This window comes from Hydractinia symbiolongicarpus, chromosome 14 (assembly GCF_029227915.1).
Source record: "Hydractinia symbiolongicarpus strain clone_291-10 chromosome 14, HSymV2.1, whole genome shotgun sequence".
Taxonomy (NCBI): Eukaryota; Metazoa; Cnidaria; class Hydrozoa; order Anthoathecata; family Hydractiniidae; genus Hydractinia; species Hydractinia symbiolongicarpus.
In genome coordinates this window covers 15,151,367-15,172,265 of record NC_079888.1, presented here as the reverse complement: position 1 = coordinate 15,172,265, position 20,899 = coordinate 15,151,367, and the positions used below count along the sequence as shown (strand labels likewise).

Here is a 20,899-nt window from a genome sequence, read left to right as displayed (position 1 = left end):
TAATATGCCAGGCTTTTTGCCAGGTTTTTTTTTTTACATTCGATTGGAAATTTACGTGGGTTAATGATGACTGGGTTAAAAAAAATTATGAGAAGATGGTATGATTAAGTCAGTTTAATATTGTTTGTGTTGCAAAATTCTGTTTTTTAAAATTTTGTGTAAACTTTTGTGGAAATAGACCACATGCAATATGTACTGAAAGAACAAATTTTTGTAGAATCGGACTTCACTGTAAGCTGTTGTATAAGATGATGTTTTTATATTTCGTAATATAAACTATTGTTGGAGAGAACTAACTGTATGTGATGTCATTTTTGTTGGAAGAAAATTCCATGGTTTCACGGTTTTGTTTTTCTTGAAAATTTTACAAAATTTTTTAGGGATATATAAATGTTTGCTGATGATAAAAAAATACTTAATGTTCTGACTGAAACTGTTTTTGTTTTTTATATTTTGTAATCTAACGGGCGAGGACTGTATACACTGAAATGACTGATTTTTCTAAATTTTGATGTGTTTTATAACCTTTTTGTGGAAGATTAATGGGTATTGGCAATATACGATATGCTGAATGAAATTATTTTGTTGATTTAGATGTGCTTCTCAAAAACCAATCTATTTTACATTTTGTGTAAACTTTTGTTTACAAACCGTATACAATGTTTCCAAAATAATGAGCTTTTTTATTCAAGTTTATCCTTTGCTTATTGATTTTTTGACATTTAGGTTCAAAATTGTTGATAAAGGGCAGTACGGATCATCATACTTAAAAAGAAAATTTTTTTCTTCTTAACTGGTTGATTTTTACATTTTGTGTAAATTTTTTGTGGAAGAGGATGGTATGCAACTGAAATGACTGATTTTTCTAGATTTAAATGTGATGTTTTCCAAACTATGGCCTTTATAAGTATAAGACAATATTTAAAATGTGTAAAGAACTTATTTTTGTTGATTTATGCTAACTCTTGCAGGCCAACTTTTTGACATTTCAGAATAAAATTCTGAGTGTTTTCAACATAATCACTTATAAAATGTATACATATTTGAGACGCGTTATTTCTGACATTGTTATTATCCGTGTTGTGACTGTCAGTGCTGTAACTGTTGGTGTTCTTACTGTCTGTTTAGTGAGTATTGGTGTTGTGAGTGTCGATGTTGTGAGTGTCGTTGTTGTAAATTTTTATCAACTAGATTTTGCACCTTGCATGCTGTTCTTTTTCATTTTGTGTAAGATTTGTGTGGAGGATTTAATGCGATTTGACATTTGATATTGGTGTAAAATTTTAAGAACATTTTTTTTGTATATGCACTGCTGACGGCAGAAAAACATCTAAAGCAACCTATTTTTTCGTTGTCCTTTATTCTAAGTGGATTTTTCCACGGTCCTTATCGACTAGTCTAATAATATGCCAGTTCCGTGTCTCTGTGACAGGCAAACTGGATGTGTTCATTTTCCTTTGATGTTGCCGAAAAATGCATGTCTAATATGTTAAATTTTCTAATGTTACGGCGTGACGTCAATAACACTACTTTAACGACAATATCCTATATTAAATTGACGAAGCCATTACAGTGCACTTAAAACTTTTACGCCAAATAACTTGGAAACGAGGTGATGACGTCAATGTTTTTTCACCGCGCGCGTAACTAGGGACCACCTAGGACCAATTTGTGTACTTTTCTCAAACCTGGGTCCCCGAATCCGTTTCGGAATGGACGGGATAATGACGTCATCAAAAAACATTCAAACCCTAATATCTCTGCAACCGTTTGTCAAAAGTACGCAATCCTATACATTTCCTTGATCGGCGTTTCAAGATCCATACGATAAAGGCAACAGCTATACGAATTTCTTATAAAAAATTTGATTTGGTCAGGCCATTGCTAACGTCAGCTAAATTTTTGAACCCTTATATCTCATTAACCGCTCATCAAAAGCACATGATCATGCACATTTTCTTGATTAACGCTTTAAGCTCTCCACAATAGAGGCAACGTGAAAACAAATTCTATTATTTTTGGTGGATGGGTTGCTGACGTCATCAAAATTAAAATGATGTTTTTTATCCTGCCTAAGTGGATTTTTCCACGGGTTTTATCGACTAGTCTATATAATAATACGCCAGTTCCATGTCTCTGCGACAGGCAAAGTGGTAGTGCTGTTTTTTCTAAACAGACAGCTGCGGTAACGTGTCGCTTTTGCTAAACTTTTCTTTTATTCTGTCTTTCGTGTGATTTTCAAATTGATTTTAAAATTTTTGTTAAAAAAAGTCATGGTTGATTTATTTTGTTCTCATAAAAACCTTTGTGTAATGATGTAAACTTTATTACACAAAAGTCACGGGTAATTAATTTTTATTATTCCCTTTAGCACGTTTCTATTGTCTACTGTTATATAGAAAACATATTGGTTTCATTTATTCTTGTTTGAATGGAATAAACAACGAAACATTTGACGAAAAGAACAATAAATTTCGCTGTTTTTTTTAATTTGATCTCTATAGTGGATTTTACCACGGGACTAAATACCAGTTGTAAATAATACCCGATAACAAATCTATATCTAGTCTCTGAAACGGAAAAGATTTGATAAGCCATGTGTGTCCTAAAAATAACAGTGGCTTTACATCATATTAATGCTTCACGTATTAGTTTTTAATAGTTTTTTCCTAGTTTATAATGATAAAATTTCTAAATAATAAAGAACGAGAAACATTTTTTATAGGTTTCAGGGATAAAGCTGTCAAAGTGTGTATAAACACCACTCAAAGTGGATTTTCTATAAACTTATGTAACAAATAACAATGATTAGATGCAATGTAAATATGGAGAAAAAAATTAATGTTGGTTTCAGTTTTAAAGGAAAAGAAAATGTTAGGATGACATCCGGTGACGAAAATAAAACAAATGTATCATCCACGTACCTTTTATAATAAACTGGTTTGAATTCTCGTGGACAGTTTTCTAATCATATCATCTTGCGATAAGCTTTTCATCTCGTGATTTGTTCCTTTGTTATCTATGTTAATAGTTAATGAATATATTGTTGATGATTCGTTTTACATTCGCTGAGGAAGTTACCAGTCAGAACGGCAATCCCTTCATGGCTAGTTGAGAGATAGACACTTTGTTTGCTAACATTCATTTTGACCTAGCAACATTTTGTGCTTTCATAGTGCTAAATAACAAAAGCTAGTTATATACAAAAAAAGTGCAATATTTAAACTTGACTAAAATTAACTAAATAAATTAGCTTAATCCTAAATGTAGCTATAAGTCCCTGTTTGATTACAACATAAAAACAACACTGAAGTTGTCCTCTTTTTTGTAAACATCCGCCGGTGGTATTTGTGACAAGTACCAAACTTTATGTGTACAATATTTGCGTGCACAGCGCATGTGAATTAAAGTTTGCGCCATTGGCTGCATCTTCATGAATCACACCAACGGACCAAAAACCGTGTTATGCTATTTCCTGTCACCGATACGGAGGTCTGGATGTGATATAAATCGGAATTAATAGAAACGCTATATTTTTAGTCGCCTTTCTGAATGCAAGCCCCTGTATGCTTTGTGACGCGTTCCTTTGATGAATACAGGATGAAGTTTTAAATAGCAAAATGATATCTCAAAAGCCAACGTAATGGATAAAGTTATTAGCTTTTTTGTATTGTGGGTTAAACATTGAAGCTCTTTACGCCTAACAGTCACACTAAATTTTTCGTTAACATCTTTAACGCTTTTAGCCCGTTAATTAATGCTGTTGACCCGTAACGTAAACAAGGCTGTCTAATTTAAGTGCTTCACATTATAAGGCAATGATCTGTTGTGACGCTTACGATTGCTGAAACCTCCATGGTGTTGGCCACGGCAAAAAAAATTAGACAGTTAATCTCAACCTGCTTGTATCACTTGACATCTTCAAACTTTACCATATAATCTAGCATGGTCTTATTCAGCACCAAAGTGGTACATGTCTCGCGCTTTTTGGCTAGTGTACAAACTGCTCTTTCTGCGCGAATCCTTTTTCTAATGGAAAGTATTGGTGATACTTAACTAATTTTGGCACCAACAAAACGATAAACAACTTGTGTAATATACAGACTACAAAATTAACACCAAGTCTGCAAAATATATATTTTAAAAACAAGAACCTGTTTATTGTTACAAGAGTCGCTTTCTTATCATGTTTCGGACAATTAGAAAGTTAAATAAAATTGCTTCCCGTAAAGGTTGAATTAAATGAAAAAACAAAACAGTTTTACACATTAGTGAGCAAAAGGCTAACCACCACAAGGACACCATAATACTTGATACAAAAAAAATAGAAAAACTAGATTAAAAAGATGTGTCTTTTAATCAAAAAAATTTAAGCGGAATGTGATATGCAAAAGAAATAAAATGAAAAAAATTATCATTTGATTATTGGTATGATGGGATTTTTTTGAAACATTCATAGGTCAAAGAAGATCAATTTATGTTGCACAAAAAGAAGACAATTTTTTTAAACGATATGAATGCTTTGTTAACCAAAACAGTAACAGGTGCAATGTTATCTTTACTTTTTTTGCACGCAAACAATCTCAGCTGTTCCAGCCACCGTGTGGTAGTATTTAGAACGTAAAAATAGAAATGAAGATAAAAAAAGAAAGTATTTTGTAATCTAAACTATATAACAGTACGCAAAAGTTAAAAGAAAAACAATTCCTGTCAAAAACACTAAAAAATTTTAAATTTATAAAAAAGTAAAAAATAAAAACGAATAGAAAGTCAAATAAAGATTAGATAAAAATTGCGTTACTTAAAATTGACTGAAGAAAGAGCAGTGTTGAAAAAGGTATAATGAACTAACCGGTTATCATGGCTAGTGCAATGCATCTCGTAGTTTTTCTTTTGTCATGTACTGCAGGATATGGTACATCGCAACAAGAATGTCAAGTGGCACAGAAAATAACAAAGTACGGTGAAGTGTACATTGTGGGCATATTCTCTATGTGGTCGCAATATAATCAGAGCGTCTACGATGTTGAAGCGATGATTCACCACTTAGCTATAACACGTTCCGGAGGAAATCAGATTGGGTATGTCTCATATGATATATGCAACAATACAAACTTGCTAGTTGAGATCTTGCTATCATTAGCACTTGGAAAGGAATACAGAAGCGAAACTAACCCCGATCCTCTGCGGCCTCCAATCATGGGGCAAATAGAATGTCAATGCAAGAAATCAAATGTCTTAGTTGTGCTGGGATATATGCCTGAGTTCTTGATTAGACTTACTGCTAATATTTTATTACCAACAAGGATACCATTTTGTTCAAATAACCAATTTTCAATCTTTCCAGACGTAGCGAATTCTCACCCACATTACGTACCTGTATTCGAAGATGGAGAACCATACAATCACCTTCTACGATTAATTACTAAATTCCAATGGAAAAATATTGGTTTGATTACAATAGGAAAAGACAAGGTAAAGTTTTCCCAAGTGCTTAACGAGACGTGGAACGTTTTAACAAATGAAAAAACAGACATCTGTGTGTCGGCTAACACAAACGTTAACGATATAGAAGTCCTTTCTTCAAACAAAAATATCAGCGTTGTTATAATTTGGGGTACGGATAGAGATTTGCAAAAATTTCTCTATAGTTTAAAAAATATTACAGGAATAACTTGGATAGCTATTATAAGTCGGAGTTTTCTTTTCAGACTGTCATACATTCCTAAAAATACAGTTGATGGTTTATTTGCACTAATGGACAAATACGGTTCGGATAGCGTAGACTATCTATCTTATACGTTAAGCAAAATAACCAAGTTGACTGCAGATCGTTGGATACAGAAGTTTTTTAACATCTCCAATGCGACAGATGACACGTCATTGAAGGACTTTTTAAACCATCAACAAGTACGCCTTTACAGTTACCTTTATCGTATTCTCCTAGTGTTTTCAAGCAGAGACAAAGCAGAATCTAGTGCAGAAAATACGTGGTCTAAGAGTGTGGAGTGGATTCGAAATGCTGTATTATTTTTCAATTTTGACTTTACTGGTCTTACTCTATCTGGATTCACCGAAGTCTCAAGAATTACATTTCCATCCAATGAAATACCAAACAATTTATATTGGTCTCAAAATGCAACAAACCCAACTGTTTCACAATGCTTTCAAAAACCTTGTCAACCAGGCTGGGAATCTAAATTTAAAAGTTTACTTTCGAATGAAACTAAATGGGGAAGAGCCTACGGCTGGACTTGCAGGAGGTGCAAAACAGGATTTTTTAAGTCGGTATACGGCACACAACCCTGCGAACCGTGTAGTGGCCTAACCATACCTGTATATGATGCTACCAGTTGTTATGATCCGTATAAAGAAACATTTGTTGACTATAAAAACCCAACTGCAATATTTGCTTTAGCACTGGCGGGATGTGGAATGTGCATTGCACTCTTCATTTTCATGGTGTTCTTTAAATACCGGAAAACGCCTTGCGTTAAAAGCACAGACAGTAGGCGAACATTTGTCCAACTAATCAATACAATCTTCTTCTATCCAATATTTATAATGCTGGTAATGACAAAACCAACGATTGTAACCTGTACTGCTATTCCATTTTATGTAGGGTTAGCATTTACACTAGTATGTTCAATAACTTTAGCAAAAACGCAGAGACTACTCTTTGCGTTTCAAGCCAAGTTAAAGCTCTCTCATACACAAGTTGTGTTGACTAGAGCAGCTGAAGTCGTAATTGTAGCCATCTCTGTTTTAGCTCAATGTTCCTTGTTCGCAATAACGTTGGTTAGTAAGCCAGTGAAAGTGTTGTCCACCCTTGACAAGGAAAGCATGGAAAGGCACATGTTCTGCAACACGGACAGCCATCTGCATATTCAGATTGCGTTTCTGTTAGTTCTAACAATTATGTGTAACATTCAAGCGTTCCGTGCAAGGACGTTGCCCCAAAATTTTAATGAAGCAAAGGACATTGTGTACGCGGCATTAATCACAAATTTATGCTTAATCAGCATATTCCCATTATATTATAGCCAGGTGGTTCAGTCAAAAAAAACATTGGTCAACATATTCGTACTTCTTCTAACAAATATATTCTACATGCCCTTTCTTTACAGTAACAAAGTGTACATTATATTATTTCAACCAAGTCGGAACACTACGCAAGCATTCCGTGAATCCATGTTGCAAGAAATGAAGAAGAAAGTTGCTAAAGCCACAACGAAAAGAGAACGTAAATCGCTGGAGAAGAAAAAGTCAGGCCAATCCGCCTAATTATAAGAGAATTGACGGAAGTACTTTTATTGCGTGGTGTGTGCAAGTGATGCAATCAAGAACAGCTATGATTTACCATGACTAGTTATTGATATAGGGTTGCACAGTATGAAAAGTTTTATTATTAAATGTGTAGTTTGTATATTTAAAGAAACTATTTTATGTGGTCACGGATGGATACGGTCCAGCTTCTTCACATTGTTTTATAAATGGATGTTTCAGCCATCTTGGTATGGGAATTAAATTGTCTTTGTTCCTTTAAAAACATACAAATATCAAGAAAAGTTCGTTTTGGTCTACATCTTCACAAAGAAAGAAAATAGCGATAAAATCTAACCAAATCATCGTTGCAAATTAAATATTGTTAAGAATAACTTGTAATGTATTATCAAAAAATAATTTGCAAAAGAAAAATCACTAGCATGGGATATCTGTCAAACGTTTTTTGGTTAAAGGGTTTCATGCAGCGCGGGATACCAGTTTGCACTAAAAAAAGAGCTGCTTTTTGTGTTTTGATGATTTGAAAAGAAGGGCTACATTATTTTTTAATTCGTACCTCAAACGAAAATAACTTTATTTATTATTATCTTTACATCTTTGTTATAGTAGAGTCAGTCTAGAAAGAAAGAAAGGTGCAGCGAGTGTCATACAATACCTAACACAAAATATTTATTCCTTTGCGCTTATTTTGTACTGTTCTGGTATATTTACAATGCATGTGGAAAACTCGTACTCGTGACTTAAAATTCTTTTTATGCACAATAATATAATTTGCTGTAGCTTATTGGCCAACTATAGAAGTTAGTTTAATGAGGCTAATTTATTCTCTATTAACGTACCATAACGTCACAAGCTTTCGTTAAACTGATAAGAAGATTGGTGGAAGGATTTGTGATGATGTTATCAGGCTGTTCACATTCAATATAAATTTGAAACTTGTTATTGCGTAAAGTTTAAAATAGTGATTAAAATAATATTATGCGTTCAATACACATAAATTGAGATATCTGGGTTATTTTGTATGAAATATGTAAGGAAAAATAAAAAAAATCTATATTACCATTTATAAAAAATAGAGAATATACACATAGTCAAGGACTACTGTCTCGCTACTTGCAGTACCATTTCGCATGACAGACGTATTCAACGGGTGTTATAAAATGGATACATATTCCACGTATCAATTACATTCACCTGTGTCTTCCTTTACGGACCTGCGTCTGGAGTTGTCCTTTACAGTTCTGAGCCCTTTGTTCTGGGTATAGGCATAAAGGTCTTAGATCCTACTCATCCTGTTCAAACATATACCCAATTATTGTCAAATTTATAGCGCTACAACATAAAATTCTTATGCAACTTGAAGCTATGGGCTATAAAAGTCAATGAGTGGGATCTCTTATCGGGGACGATAAAATTTTATCCAAGAGCACCAGGTAAACAAGCCCTGGCATTAATTCATAAATCCGCTGCTAATTTCGCTTTTATAAGAGCACAAGGCAGGAGCCATATTTAACTACATGGCAATGCGCCAGAAGAACGGTGATCAACCTTGTCATCAACCTGAATTGTGACATGAAAACACTCTCTAATATAACTGATTTGTGATCTTATCAACCTCTCCCATTGTTATGATACCGTGAGGCAATTTCATAAATGCAGTATAAGGTTTCAAGCATTCAGACTTTTAATTAGCGAGGATCCCACAACGTGCAATACAAGAGATGGTTCAAAAAACAAACATGCCAGTAATATAACATACTTCACTCTTTAATAATTTACATAATACATAGTATTTATGCTAAATATGTCTAAAGACAGAAAATAACTTTGTATAAAAATCGTTTACAAAGGAAATTTTTTTTATTTTTTTAAAACAATATACAACATAATTACGATCAATTTTTTTGTTCCATTTCTTTTTTCGCCATCTTTAATCTCCCATTCAAACCGTGCACATTGCCTTTTTCAGACCAGGTAGGCTAATTGTGTTCTAATTTTCAGCCTCAAAATTCCACTTAATGTTATTCTTTCCATCCAAAATCAATCTTTATCGTAAATTCAGTTAACCGACAAAAGTTTTGGCATGTTCTACGCACTTTGTTGCTTTTATAAAAACGAAAAGCTAAGAAAGTCAAAATAATAAATTGAAATGGTTGAAATGCTAACGAAAAGTTTATTGTTGATGAGGTGCCATGGTTTTTAAAATGTTTTTTATGCAGCGACGAAAATTGAGAGTTAAGGACTTTAGCTATTTTATGTGTTGCACACCCCTCCTCAAACCTCTTCCCCTCTTAAACCACTTCAAGACACTTTTCGTTGTAGCTACTAATTTCTGTCATTTCTTACAGATGCATCTTGTTTACAGAATAAGTACTTTTCTGCTATTTTAATTTTTTCATTCATTTTGCTTTTTGATACTTTTTCTTACGTTTGCTTTATTTTTGTCAAAACACATTGACATTCTGATGTTGTCACCTTTATGCCATCTTCTAAATTTTCAATTGACTTTAAATGTGAAACTTCTAATTTAGTATTTAAGAAGAAAATAGTTCCGGAATGTCCCTCTATTAAAATCTTTGATACTGTTTTTTCATTTAAAAAAGGTACTGGTCTTTTATCAATACAATGGTCGTCCAGAGGAGGGCCGACATGTAAACTTCGAGTCCGCCGTGGTTTCTTTCCATTCTCTCTTGGAGGCACACGTTGATACGCCTCAGTCACCGGCCGTGGTGGTGGATTCTTTTCTTTCAAAGGAACCATGGGCACGTAAAAGCTGTCATTTTTTTCCTCTGATAGGGTTAAGGCTGTGCCAGACATGAAACCACTCTCTGAATTCGAAGACAGACTTGATGAGGTACTGGGACTGCAAAACAAAAACAAGTATCACAGTTTCTAAGCGCAACTTTGTCCCCAACAAATCTAACAGTCCTCAGAGCGAGATTGGGCGAGTGGTGCACAATAATCCTCTCAGAAGCTACTAATAAAATTCTAATGAGCCAGTTATATGACACCACAAAATGAGTAGGTGAGTTTAAATTGAAGTAGAATCGAAATGATCGTGTAAACAATAATCTAATTATCTGTTAAAACGGCGCGCCTATTGCCTAGCTGGTATTAGTTGTTAAAATGGCGCGTTTATAATATTAAAGAGAACTCGATAATAATAGAATGTAATTATTGTAATTAAATTGTTATTTCTCGGATCTAACGACATTGAAAAACAGACTGACAAACCACAAAGCAGCTTAACATAAGCAAGAACCTTGCAAACGTTGTAGCTACTTAGCCAATCGCGGTAGTTGTCCTTATGTTTTTGTTTGACTTAAAAAATCGACGTTACAAGTCATTTTAATCTCTTCTACAATAATATGCTCCTAAAAATAAGATTCAATATAGAAAACTGCAGTTGCTGTTTCTGAGGATAATCCTAATCACCTGTGGTTCTCCTAATCAGACCTTCCTTATAGAATGTAAAAGAGTTTTGAAGTTCGTGTTATCTTAATGACAAATAAACATTAGTAAAAACAAAACAAAACTATAAAGGATCCATACTTTCTACGCCCTATGGTCGTTGCTTCGTTCATCGGTTTACTTGTTGGTTCGCTTGTTGCTTTGCTCGTCGGTTCGTTCTTCAGTTCGCTTGTTGGTTTGCTCGTCAGTTCGTGCGTATGTTCGGTAGGCGGTTTGCTAGGCGGTCTGCTCGGCACGTCAATCATAATATTTCGAATTACTTCATATATCTAAGGTCGATGTAAGTTGAAAATTACCGTCAAACAATTTTGAGCTCTGCTCAGTAATATCAAATGGAAAATTTACCATATAAACACTGTTAGTGAGATTAATTAATAGCCAAATTAATTTTTGCGCACTTTGCGAAAATAAGTCGAAATATAATAAGAAAATAATGACAATAGAAATTATTCGCGAAAATGAATTTCTATGAAAATCCTATCTGCATTTCTCTATTCGCAGAATTTCTGAAATTTGTGTCAAAATAAAAGTAATTCACCGAATATTTCTAGTACATTGCATAATCCTCTTATATCATAATAGTATGCATCAAATTCATTTCCAATTTTTTTCAATTCTCTTAAACATTTTTGTAATGCTGCATGATTCAGTACTTAATAGCGAAAAAGAAATTTAATTACATGTTCTTTGCAATAATGTCCGGCATCTACGTGTAGCGTTGACTCGATTGCATTCAAAAGTTCTTTAAGCCATTTCTTTCCAGCTTTCTCTGTGTCAGCGCAAAGATAAAACTTTCTTTCGATAGTGTCGAGGAGTATAACATGATGATGTGTTGTTTCAAAGCATGGTGGTTTGCATTCGCTGACAGTGTAGTTTTTTAAAATCGGTATTGTTTCTGAAACGCAAATATTATATCCATATCAACGCTGATTCTAAAATTTAAGTTTGTAATTGGAGCAAAGATATCAGTTCGCAAACGAATACCAATCAATTTTTTTCATCAAGGCAAATTTGCCTCGATTATCTAGCTTAAAATTCTGATCGCGATTAATGTCTTAATGTGAACAATTATTAAAAAATTTTATTAAGAGCATAAAAATTCAAAAACAAGAGCATTTCCGTACGCTGCTCTAATATATTTTTGAATGAACTCATTGTCTCGATAACCTCAAACACAACAAAGAGAATTTTAATTTAAAATGATCATGTACTCACGAAACACAGAGATTTATTTGCTACTCACAAAACTTTGAAAAGGGACACTTCACTCTGGGTATCAATCCTGGTACTTCTTAACCTATTAGCTGCAAATGAAGAAACATATCTTTTGATTTAACTGACTTTCTCTTAATCCAGGAATTTGCCAACCGCTTCTCGCAGCTACCATTTTAGACTTACAGATGGAAAGTTTGAAATTATACAAAAGAACAGTAATTAGTTTGTGGAAAAGACACAATATCACATTTCTTATTTGCACCCTGGAGATTCTGTGCGTCATTTAACGGTTTTGGTCGACAACGTCCTTGATTATAGAGGCTATTTGTTACCCTGTGGAATATTCCACGGATGATTTCCCGTCATTTATATTTCCCATTTCGCAATTTCTTGCATTCTAGCCCGCCTGTTAACTTAAAGTAATGAATTTTGCTTGCACGAATTCTTACTACTATTAGAAGTGAACTTATAATGAATTTTTTAGTTTAATAAACTTATGGTTCCTAAAACATTGCAAAGAGATCGTAAGAATAGAAGCTATTATGCGCCTTTCATTGCAATATATTATACCAGTTGGGATAAAAGCTTATTAAGTTTTCTAGATTGCCTGTTCATGTTAATACTTTTATTGTCAGCATGCAATTAAGGACTTTTCGTGTCAGCTTGCGAAACTTAAAAGGAAATACCCTTTACCTGATTTTGGATTTTTATTCAGCCTACGTACTTTTGTTATAAAATTATGTGTAGAAATTTTCAGAGCAGTTTTTGCATTAAACGTCGTATAAGACTGGAGTTTCAAGAGCAAGTGGTCAGAGTTTTTTCTATCAACTGTCTAGTAATTTAGTTATTTCGCAATCTTTCGTTCTGCAAATTAATCCTTTTACTATCTTTACCTCGTGCATTTTAGTGATGAAAATTAAAAACAAAACAAACAAGCAAGCGGGAACTGAAACAAAAAAGGTAAAATAAAATATGAAAAAAACAGAATAGAAAAAGCAATAGTAAAAATGAAGATAGGCAAAAAAATTACTAACAAAAATAAACTAACTTATAGGTTTTACGCCATTCTTTCGATCCTTATCATCTTTCCAATAAACCAAATACACATCGTGCAAATTTTCTAACGATTTAGAACCCTTTTTTGACCAATTATGAGGCACAGTGTGTTTATGATTTATATGAAGCAAAGCAAAATATCGCCTTCGCCAAGATTGTAATTGTTGAAGTTTCTCAACTGGAGGCGATTTAATCATCCAATCTTCCATCAGCACGTCTCCAAGTTTTCCTTCGTTGTTCTTCGCGCTCATCGTAAATTGTGTTGTTATTTTGATGTGCTCTTCCAACTATTGTGTCTTGTTGTCTTACGACTTTGGTAAGCATGCCTTCTAATACTTAAGTAATAACCGTTTTTTAATTATCTTTCAGATTTAGAAAGCGTTTCAGCTCAATATCATATAATAGGACAGGAGATCAAGAAAGTTAATTTTATTTGTTCTAATTTGAATTGCTCGATGTTGCCACTAATATTGATGTATTTGTCTACCATCGTAACTATTGCATAGCCCAATTGCACACCAGTCTATGTACTTATACTCCTTAACAAAATCATTTAAATATCAATAATCAGACTAAAGCCCTATAGAGCAAAAGCCATGTTTTTATAATGTAAGGTTTAATAGTTTATATGAACAAAAAGCATTATTAATTAACATTCTGTCTAAATATTAGACAGATTAATAATGGATCGTAATATAAATGGATCGTAATATAAATATTAAGAAAGTCACAGCGTTCGGATCCTAGTAAATTATGCTTCAGTTTGGCTAGTTTCATAAAAACAAAACAAATGCATTTTTTTATTTATTTACGACCTAAAATAAGTTGATACTTCTCTTACGAGATCTAAAAATCCATCACACATTATTGATTTGTCGATATTCAACAGCGACAAAGAACAACATTTATCAAACTAAGTATAAATAGCAAATTCTCTGCAACTGGCAGACTGCAAAGATTCCTATTTTTGTACATCAGGTGGACGGCGATTAGAATATGCAAGTCGCATTATCGAGCACGCCTGCACCACAAGTCAACGTTCCCGAAATATCAACAAAATGATCATGCTGATGTCAGCAACAATTAAAGCGATTAAAGAGTTTTGATTTAATAAAAAAACAACTTAAGATCGTATATTGACAGGTAAATTGTGACGTTAATCTGTTTTAGAAATAGCCTATTCAGTTGCTTGTGGCGATGAAGTAAAAAATTAGCTGTCAACATAATTTGACCAAGATTATAGATGAGATGTATACGTTAAAAATTGTAATGTTAAAGTACACTCTGTTGATTTCTTTTTGCACGTGTGTGTCGGTTACAACAGAACTATAGCGCTGTAACTTAACAAAAGAAGACTTTATTAAAAGAAATTCTCAAAGTATATATTTAATTAAATTGTTTACATGCAGTTGACAATAGTGCAACAATGGAAGCTAATAATAAATACATTTAATTTATCTCATTAAATACTAATAATAATTCAATATATTTTTGTGCGCATTTGCAATCATTCTTTTACATTTCTGTAGCACAATCTAAAATTACACTTCAAATACTGTACCAGTTTGAGTGTTGATACAACGCCAAACTAGTATTTATTATTATTACCAGTTTTTAAAAATCAGTCGACATACGAAAAATCGAGGTTATAAAAAACTACGTTCTATGTTCCTGTTTTGCTTCTTCCTCTTTCCTTTGTACGAGTGTTGAAAACACGCATTGACCTTGTGATGTCGTCACTTTTAAAACGTTCTCTGATAATTCAATTGAGCTTGAACTTGGAAATTCTAATTTCATGTCTGAAAAAACAATCGTTCCACACTCTTTGTTTATCGATATCATTGACGCTAAATTTTTAAAGTCGGAGTCGTTACTGTTTTTCCCGTTATTGGTATTATTGGCAGGTTCTTTGGAATTCAAAGAGAATGATACTTCTTCGTGGTGGTCGTCAAAATTATTTTTAGTTTCTGCCAAGCTGTGGGTTCTCGAAAACAAATTGTTATCAGATACTGATCGTGGTCGTGGTCTTGGGACAACGTAGTGAGGAAACTCACTAGAGTTTAATTTGTCTTCTTGAAGATATAATTGGGAATTATCCGGGGATGTGATAGAGAATGACCCAATTGTCTTCCTGTTTTGATCAAACTCATCGGATATCGAAGAAAGACTCGATGCACTACTTGAACTGCAAAATATAAACATGAAATCTTAGTTTAAACTTGGTCTTCGTATTTTTTTAATCTTTTTTTTGAAGACTAGAGGAACTGGATTTTTTTAAACATTCAGTAAAAGGAGCGAAACCTTACTTAATAGATGACTTACATGTCTACAAAAGTTAAAAATTTGCAATTTCTTTGCACAAGTGCAAGCATTTTTGTAGGTGGAACATATAAACAAAAGACCAAAAGGAAGTTAATTAAAAAAAAAAGAGATATTTGCTTAAGATTAGTAAAAAGAAAAAAAGAATTGTAAGAATATTGTTAAAATTTAATTCCAGTTCCTCTCGGATCTTATGCTACCCGAAAAATCTTATATCTTCTTCAATAGCCTTCGCACCCTGTGTCAATCCTGCTTTTTCACCTAAACAAAAGTGCGCGCATGCCTACTGTTCTCAAAATGAAATTAAAAGAACTACGTCACGCGGAAAGTGGTCCTTAAAACAATTATCAAGACTACTTATTATTGGGAATTAAAATAAACAAAAAAAAATGTGTTGATACCTCCTGGTTCCTCTTGTTGCTGGCATTTGTTTCATTATGTCTTGGATCATTTCATATATCTAAGATCAACATACATTTCAAGTTAACATTAAGGATAAGTAAAACTTCAATAAAGGGCCTGATAATTTTTCTAAATACGGATTAGTATCAATTAATGTACAAGGGGTATAACATGGTTTTTAAAGTATGGGTAGGAGGCGGTAAATCATCCATAAGTTGTTTTATTATTTTTTGAGTCATAAACGCATCGCCTCCGTCAACTTTTCAATGTCGTAGGATCCGTTCTTATTTTTTAACTACTGTAAGAACAAAAATGTAAAGCTTACTGGTTCATTTGGTGTATTAGCATCGTCTATGTGTGGTCTTGATTCGATTGCCAGCGAAAGAGCTTCATGCCAATCTTTTTTTGCTTTCTCTGATTCAGCAGACAGATAAAACTCTCTTCCGACGGTGTCAAGAAGTAAAACATGAAGAAATTTGTTTTCAAAGTATGGAGGTTTGCATTCCTTAACAGTGCAGCCTTTTAAAATCGGTATTGTTCCTAAAGTACGGATTCTATTGAACTAGTTATTCAAACACGTAGAAAGACCCATAAATTTTTTGAAATTTTATCACAAAGCGGTTTGTTGTTAATTTCATTGAAAAGAGACTGCTGACAAAACATTTTAGAAGAAAGAGACAATAACAATGTGCATGTGACATTGCTCGTATATTAATCCTAACAAAGGAAATAAATTTCCTCTGATTATAAAACCTTTATAGTAAATTTAAATGAGCATACAGTAGAATTCACAGCTAATCAAATTGCTTTATTTTGTATCACATGATTTGTTCTAACCAATTAAAAACGTAAAACGTTTATAAAATACAGAACATATTCATAGAGGAAATATAGTAAAAATATAGTAGAATTTACCGGTTACAAAGGGACATAAACAGCTTTTGCATTAATATAATTGACTAGTTATATACCCCGTGGAAGTATCCACTTATTTTTTTTGCTTTTTATCACAACGGTTGGTTGCTAATTTCGTTAAAAAAGCTGAAAATAAAACACGAAAAACCGAGGTAGTATTCCAAAAAACGTTTTAAAAATTTAACTACTTCTTATCACAAAATGGTTTGTTATCAATAAAAGTAAAAAGACACGAACAATCCATTAAAACTTTCAAAACGATATAGACAACAATAATAACAACTTTAATTACCCGCGGATTTTACTTGTACAATACTTTACAACAAAGCAACCTTCCTGGTAAACCTACATTAGCACACACAAAAAATTCCCGCTGTTGAAACTGTAGCAACAATAAATAGAAAATGTAGCAATATCATATTGTAAAGTTTAAATTTAATAACCGTAATTGTACTGAGACCAAATGATCATCAGAAACAAGCCTGGAATAATTAGTTCGGCAGCCTTGGTTACAAAACCGGCGGTTGAATTTCGACTTTAGTGATCTACACAAAACGAAAGCAACTCTTAATCATCTTTAATATAGTATTTGGCACCCAAATATAACTAAAAATAGCAATAAAATAACTTAAAAATATTTAAGCTTTATCCATAATTTATTTTGTATAATCGCGTACTTTGCTTTTCAATCAAGTTGTTTGGTAAAATAAACTTTAAATTTTTTTGACCCTGCTAGCTATGTATTTTCTATTTAATTCTGCTGAGAAACATACCAAATTATTTTATATAAAGTCAATTAAGGCAACATCGAAGTTTTTTTAGGCTATTTAGTATAGCATTTTGGTCAAATACGGTCCCTCGTGTTGCCTCTGTTTCTTCACCAAAACAAACTTTTGGTTCTACATTTAACATTATATTTTGCGAATTGCAGTTTAAAAAACAATATATATGCATAATATCGTATGTATTTTTCTCAAAAAATGTTGCCAATCATAAAGGGAGTAATTTTTCATTAACAGGTTGTCTATAGTGTTGCAATAAAGTTGGAAATAATTTCTTTTACCTTGACCTTCGGAGTGGTCTCGTTAAGACACAATTCAGAAAGTGAGCCATTTGTAACCCCTTTAACAGCATTTCAATATAATGACTCCATTTTTTGACAAAGAAATCAATTCGCTAGTTTAAAGACACACGGGACATTATCGACGTTCGATGATAAAGGAAATCGACTAATTGTTGTTGCGGAACGAAAACAATTACCTTAATGGAATACATTTTCGCGGGAATTAATTTTTTAAGATTTTGCGAGAATTTATTTGATGTTTTCATAGTCGTCATTAAGCTTCTTAAAAATTTGTTTTCACAAAAATTGAATATACACAAAATAATATCCATCACGAATATTGCTTTTTTTATTGTCTTTTATCATTTTACACGTAAGAATATCGACGAAAGGGTAATATTATCATTCAAATATTATCTCTTTAATAATAGCCGTCGTCCGTCTGTCTGTGTGTCCGCAAAAGCCGCGTACCGTAACGGAAATACGAAATTTTTAAAATGTACACCAATACCAAATGCGATATATTTTGTCTACTTTGTTGCAACGGGCGAAACCGTGGATTTTTCCATGGGCTAACGACTAGTCTATATTATAATGCCCGTATACGTCTGTCTGTCACGCAAAATGGTAGCTTAGCTGCGCAAGTAGCGAGACGCACACAATGCGGTATAAAAAGGACGGGCGAACCCGTGGATTTTTCCACGGGCTAACGACTAGTTTATAATAATTAACGAAAGAATAAAACGCGTTGAAGAATTAATAACTGAATATGATTAATCTTTCAACACGTTTTTGAACAACCCGTAAATTCGAAACAAAAGAAAATACGACAAACCCTTATCGAATATTTTTGTGTAGTGAATTAAATCAAACTGGTTTGAATTAATTCACTCTCTACAAGAATATTTAAAAATAGGTTTATTTGTGCATTTTTTTTTTACTTCCTTAAGCTCTTCAACAACATACATGGAAAAATATGAGAAAAATATGGAAAAATAAGTAAACTTTCTTCATGATTAATCTGTATAAGTCCGCCGCAGTAGCTACTTTCCATTATGTCAATTGCACGTTATTGTTTTGTTTTTTTTGTTTTTTCAAGAAAATCAAATTTTTAACCAGGGTGTTCATTATAGTTATATCTCTGTTGTCAAAAATTGGTGAATTTAAGCACACGTAATAAATCATCAAACATTTTTTAAAAATATTGTGTTGAAACATCGCATTTAGAGAATAGTGTGGAGTCCACAGAAATTGTCAATAACATGTTTTCGTGAAAGGTGACAGTGGTACTTATAACGCATTTCGCAAAAACCACAAAAACTCGTGAAATCGCGAAATTTAATTCCAGCAAAGTTTTTTTTCCCATTAAATCACGTTGTTTATTTAAAAAAACAAAAACAGAAACAAAACAAAAATAATTCGCAATAACGTACTTATTGGTTTCTCTCCCATCTTTCGCTCTGTATCCTTCTTCCAATAAACCAAATACACATCGTGTAAGTTCTCCGAAGATTCTGGGCCCTTTTTTGACAATTTTTTAGGTACGGTGTGTACCTGTCTGTGATTTATCTCAAGTAAAGCAAAATATCGTCGACGCCATGACTGTAAGTGACTAAGTTTACCATCTGGAGGCGATTTAATCATCCAATCTTCTATCAGCACGTCTCCAAGTTTTCCTACGTTATTCTTCGCGCTCATCGTAAATTATGTTTATATGTCTATGTAAGAATTTATCTTGTCTTTTCTGTCTTCCCAAGCATCACGATACATATAATTAATTCTTATTAAAACTTTGTTGTTCGACCCCGCGTTATTACATTGGTATTAAAGGAAGCATTTATATGCCAGTAAAGTTTCGTATCAGATTGAAAGTAGTTTCGGTATGACGTTCTGTTACTGTTATTTAATCTGCGGTGGAGGGTCAAGAATATATGTATGCACAGAGAATGCATGTTATGAATGATAGAAAGGCAAAGAAGATTCATCAAAGCTAATCTCTTAATTGCCATATTGCTGTCAACAGCATGATATGCTAACATCATTAGCTTTAAGCATTAAAGTCTGTTTTTCTTCGCCAAATTGAATGACAGCTTGTTCCAACTCGCCTAATAAGTTTCTTATAACAATGAAATTCTATTGAACAGCAGGTTTCATAACGTTTCATGCAAATGAGAATAAACCCTATATTAATTATTCCATTGTCAACGTTTTCAAAATGGTAACCAGTTCTCTATTTATATTACAACTAGTCGTTAACCCGTGGAAAATCCACGGGTTCGCCCGTTCTTTAGATTTACCCGTAGCAACAAAGTGGATTAAAATATATCGCATTTGATATTCGTGTTTCCGTAGCACGATTTTCTAATTCAGCGGGGGGTCCGCGCAGAGACAGACAGACGGAATACGGCTATTATTAAAGAGACTAGTCGTCACGCGTCCTTTAAATTAACCCGTTGCAACAAAATGGACAGAAATTTATCGCATTTAGTGTTGATGCGCATTTTAAAAATTTCGTGTTTCCGTTACGGGAAACGGCTTTCGCGGACACACAGACAAACAGACGACGGCTATTATTAAAGAGATGCCACGAAATGGGGATAGTTGGAGTAGGTCCAATGAAGGGACGTATGGTTTTTTCGATAAGCTAGCAATAAGTGACTTATTGTATTGGATCATTTTTGTTATCACTTATGATGCACTACCTTTGCTACTAAATAAACACAAGGAAAGAACGTACGCATGCCAGTTTGGAGATGTAACACATTTTAAATTAGCAATGCTGTCGAATACAAATTCAAATAATAGAGTGCTGAGAAAAAGGAAATCTTCAAGTGCCTTTCTGCGGATTTGAATGCGTTGTTTTCAACCCTGGTCATCAATATTATTGCATTTTTCGTATTTTTGCTGTTTTAGTAGGTTTTTTAGAGCTACAATAGAAAGTTTTTTAATACTAACGCCCAATTGTTTGTGCAAATCGGATAAACTCACTAGCAAACTAAAACTGATGTTTAAAAATATTTTTACACTGTAAGATTATTTTATGTTCATGATAGATCACACGCATCTCAAAATACTTTCTTTGAATCAACGCAACTTGCGATCTACTTTCCTTGTTTAGAAAACATAAAGTGCTTCCACTATATCGATCTATTTGTGCCCCCTTTTTTCTTATAG

At 33.2% G+C, this 20,899-nt stretch overlaps 3 protein-coding genes across 3 annotated transcripts; 1 reads left to right on the top strand and 2 right to left on the bottom strand.

Moving 5' to 3' along the window:
* The first annotated feature begins 4,860 nt into the window (after window positions 1–4,860).
* Window positions 4,861–7,284, top strand: LOC130625219 (vomeronasal type-2 receptor 116-like). The gene has a single exon (XM_057440279.1). It carries the CDS (start codon window positions 4,861–4,863, stop codon window positions 7,282–7,284), a length of 2,424 nt encoding a protein of 807 aa, XP_057296262.1.
* A 693-nt stretch (window positions 7,285–7,977) lies between these two features.
* Window positions 7,978–13,559, bottom strand: LOC130625971 (GRB2-associated-binding protein 3-like). The gene is made up of 4 exons (XM_057441092.1): window positions 13,019–13,559; window positions 11,436–11,650; window positions 10,837–11,024; window positions 7,978–10,147 (listed from the first exon to the last, which is right to left on the bottom strand). Exons 1-4 carry the CDS (start codon window positions 13,275–13,277, stop codon window positions 9,709–9,711), a joined length of 1,101 nt encoding a protein of 366 aa, XP_057297075.1. The 5' UTR covers window positions 13,278–13,559; the 3' UTR covers window positions 7,978–9,708.
* Window positions 13,560–14,400: 841 nt separating this feature from the next.
* Window positions 14,401–19,759, bottom strand: LOC130625908 (GRB2-associated-binding protein 3-like). Its single transcript, XM_057441035.1, has 4 exons — window positions 19,159–19,759; window positions 16,073–16,287; window positions 15,747–15,805; window positions 14,401–15,211 (listed from the first exon to the last, which is right to left on the bottom strand). The coding sequence occupies exons 1-4, from the start codon at window positions 19,421–19,423 to the stop codon at window positions 14,683–14,685; spliced, it is 1,068 nt and encodes a 355-aa protein (XP_057297018.1). The 5' UTR covers window positions 19,424–19,759; the 3' UTR covers window positions 14,401–14,682.
* Between the last annotated feature and the right edge of the window lie 1,140 nt (window positions 19,760–20,899).

What these genes read in the sequence shown, in the direction of transcription:
- LOC130625219 (XM_057440279.1), top strand. Translation starts at nt 4,861, where the DNA reads ATGGCTAGTGCAATGCATCTCGTAGTTTTTCTTTTGTCATGTACTGCA.
- LOC130625971 (XM_057441092.1), bottom strand. Translation starts at nt 13,277, where the DNA reads ATGAGCGCGAAGAACAACGAAGGAAAACTTGGAGACGTGCTGATGGAA. An exon ending in GACATTATTGCAAAGAACAT is followed by an intron (nt 11,025 to 11,435) that starts GTAATTAAATTT and finishes CATCGACCTTAG; the next exon opens with ATATATGAAGTAATTCGAAA. An exon ending in ACGACCATAGGGCGTAGAAA is followed by an intron (nt 10,148 to 10,836) that starts GTATGGATCCTT and finishes TTTGTTTTGCAG; the next exon opens with TCCCAGTACCTCATCAAGTC.
- LOC130625908 (XM_057441035.1), bottom strand. Translation starts at nt 19,423, where the DNA reads ATGAGCGCGAAGAATAACGTAGGAAAACTTGGAGACGTGCTGATAGAA. An exon ending in GATGGGAGAGAAACCAATAA is followed by an intron (nt 16,288 to 19,158) that starts GTACGTTATTGC and finishes TCCGTACTTTAG; the next exon opens with GAACAATACCGATTTTAAAA. An exon ending in GCAACAAGAGGAACCAGGAG is followed by an intron (nt 15,212 to 15,746) that starts GTATCAACACAT and finishes TATATTTTGCAG; the next exon opens with TTCAAGTAGTGCATCGAGTC.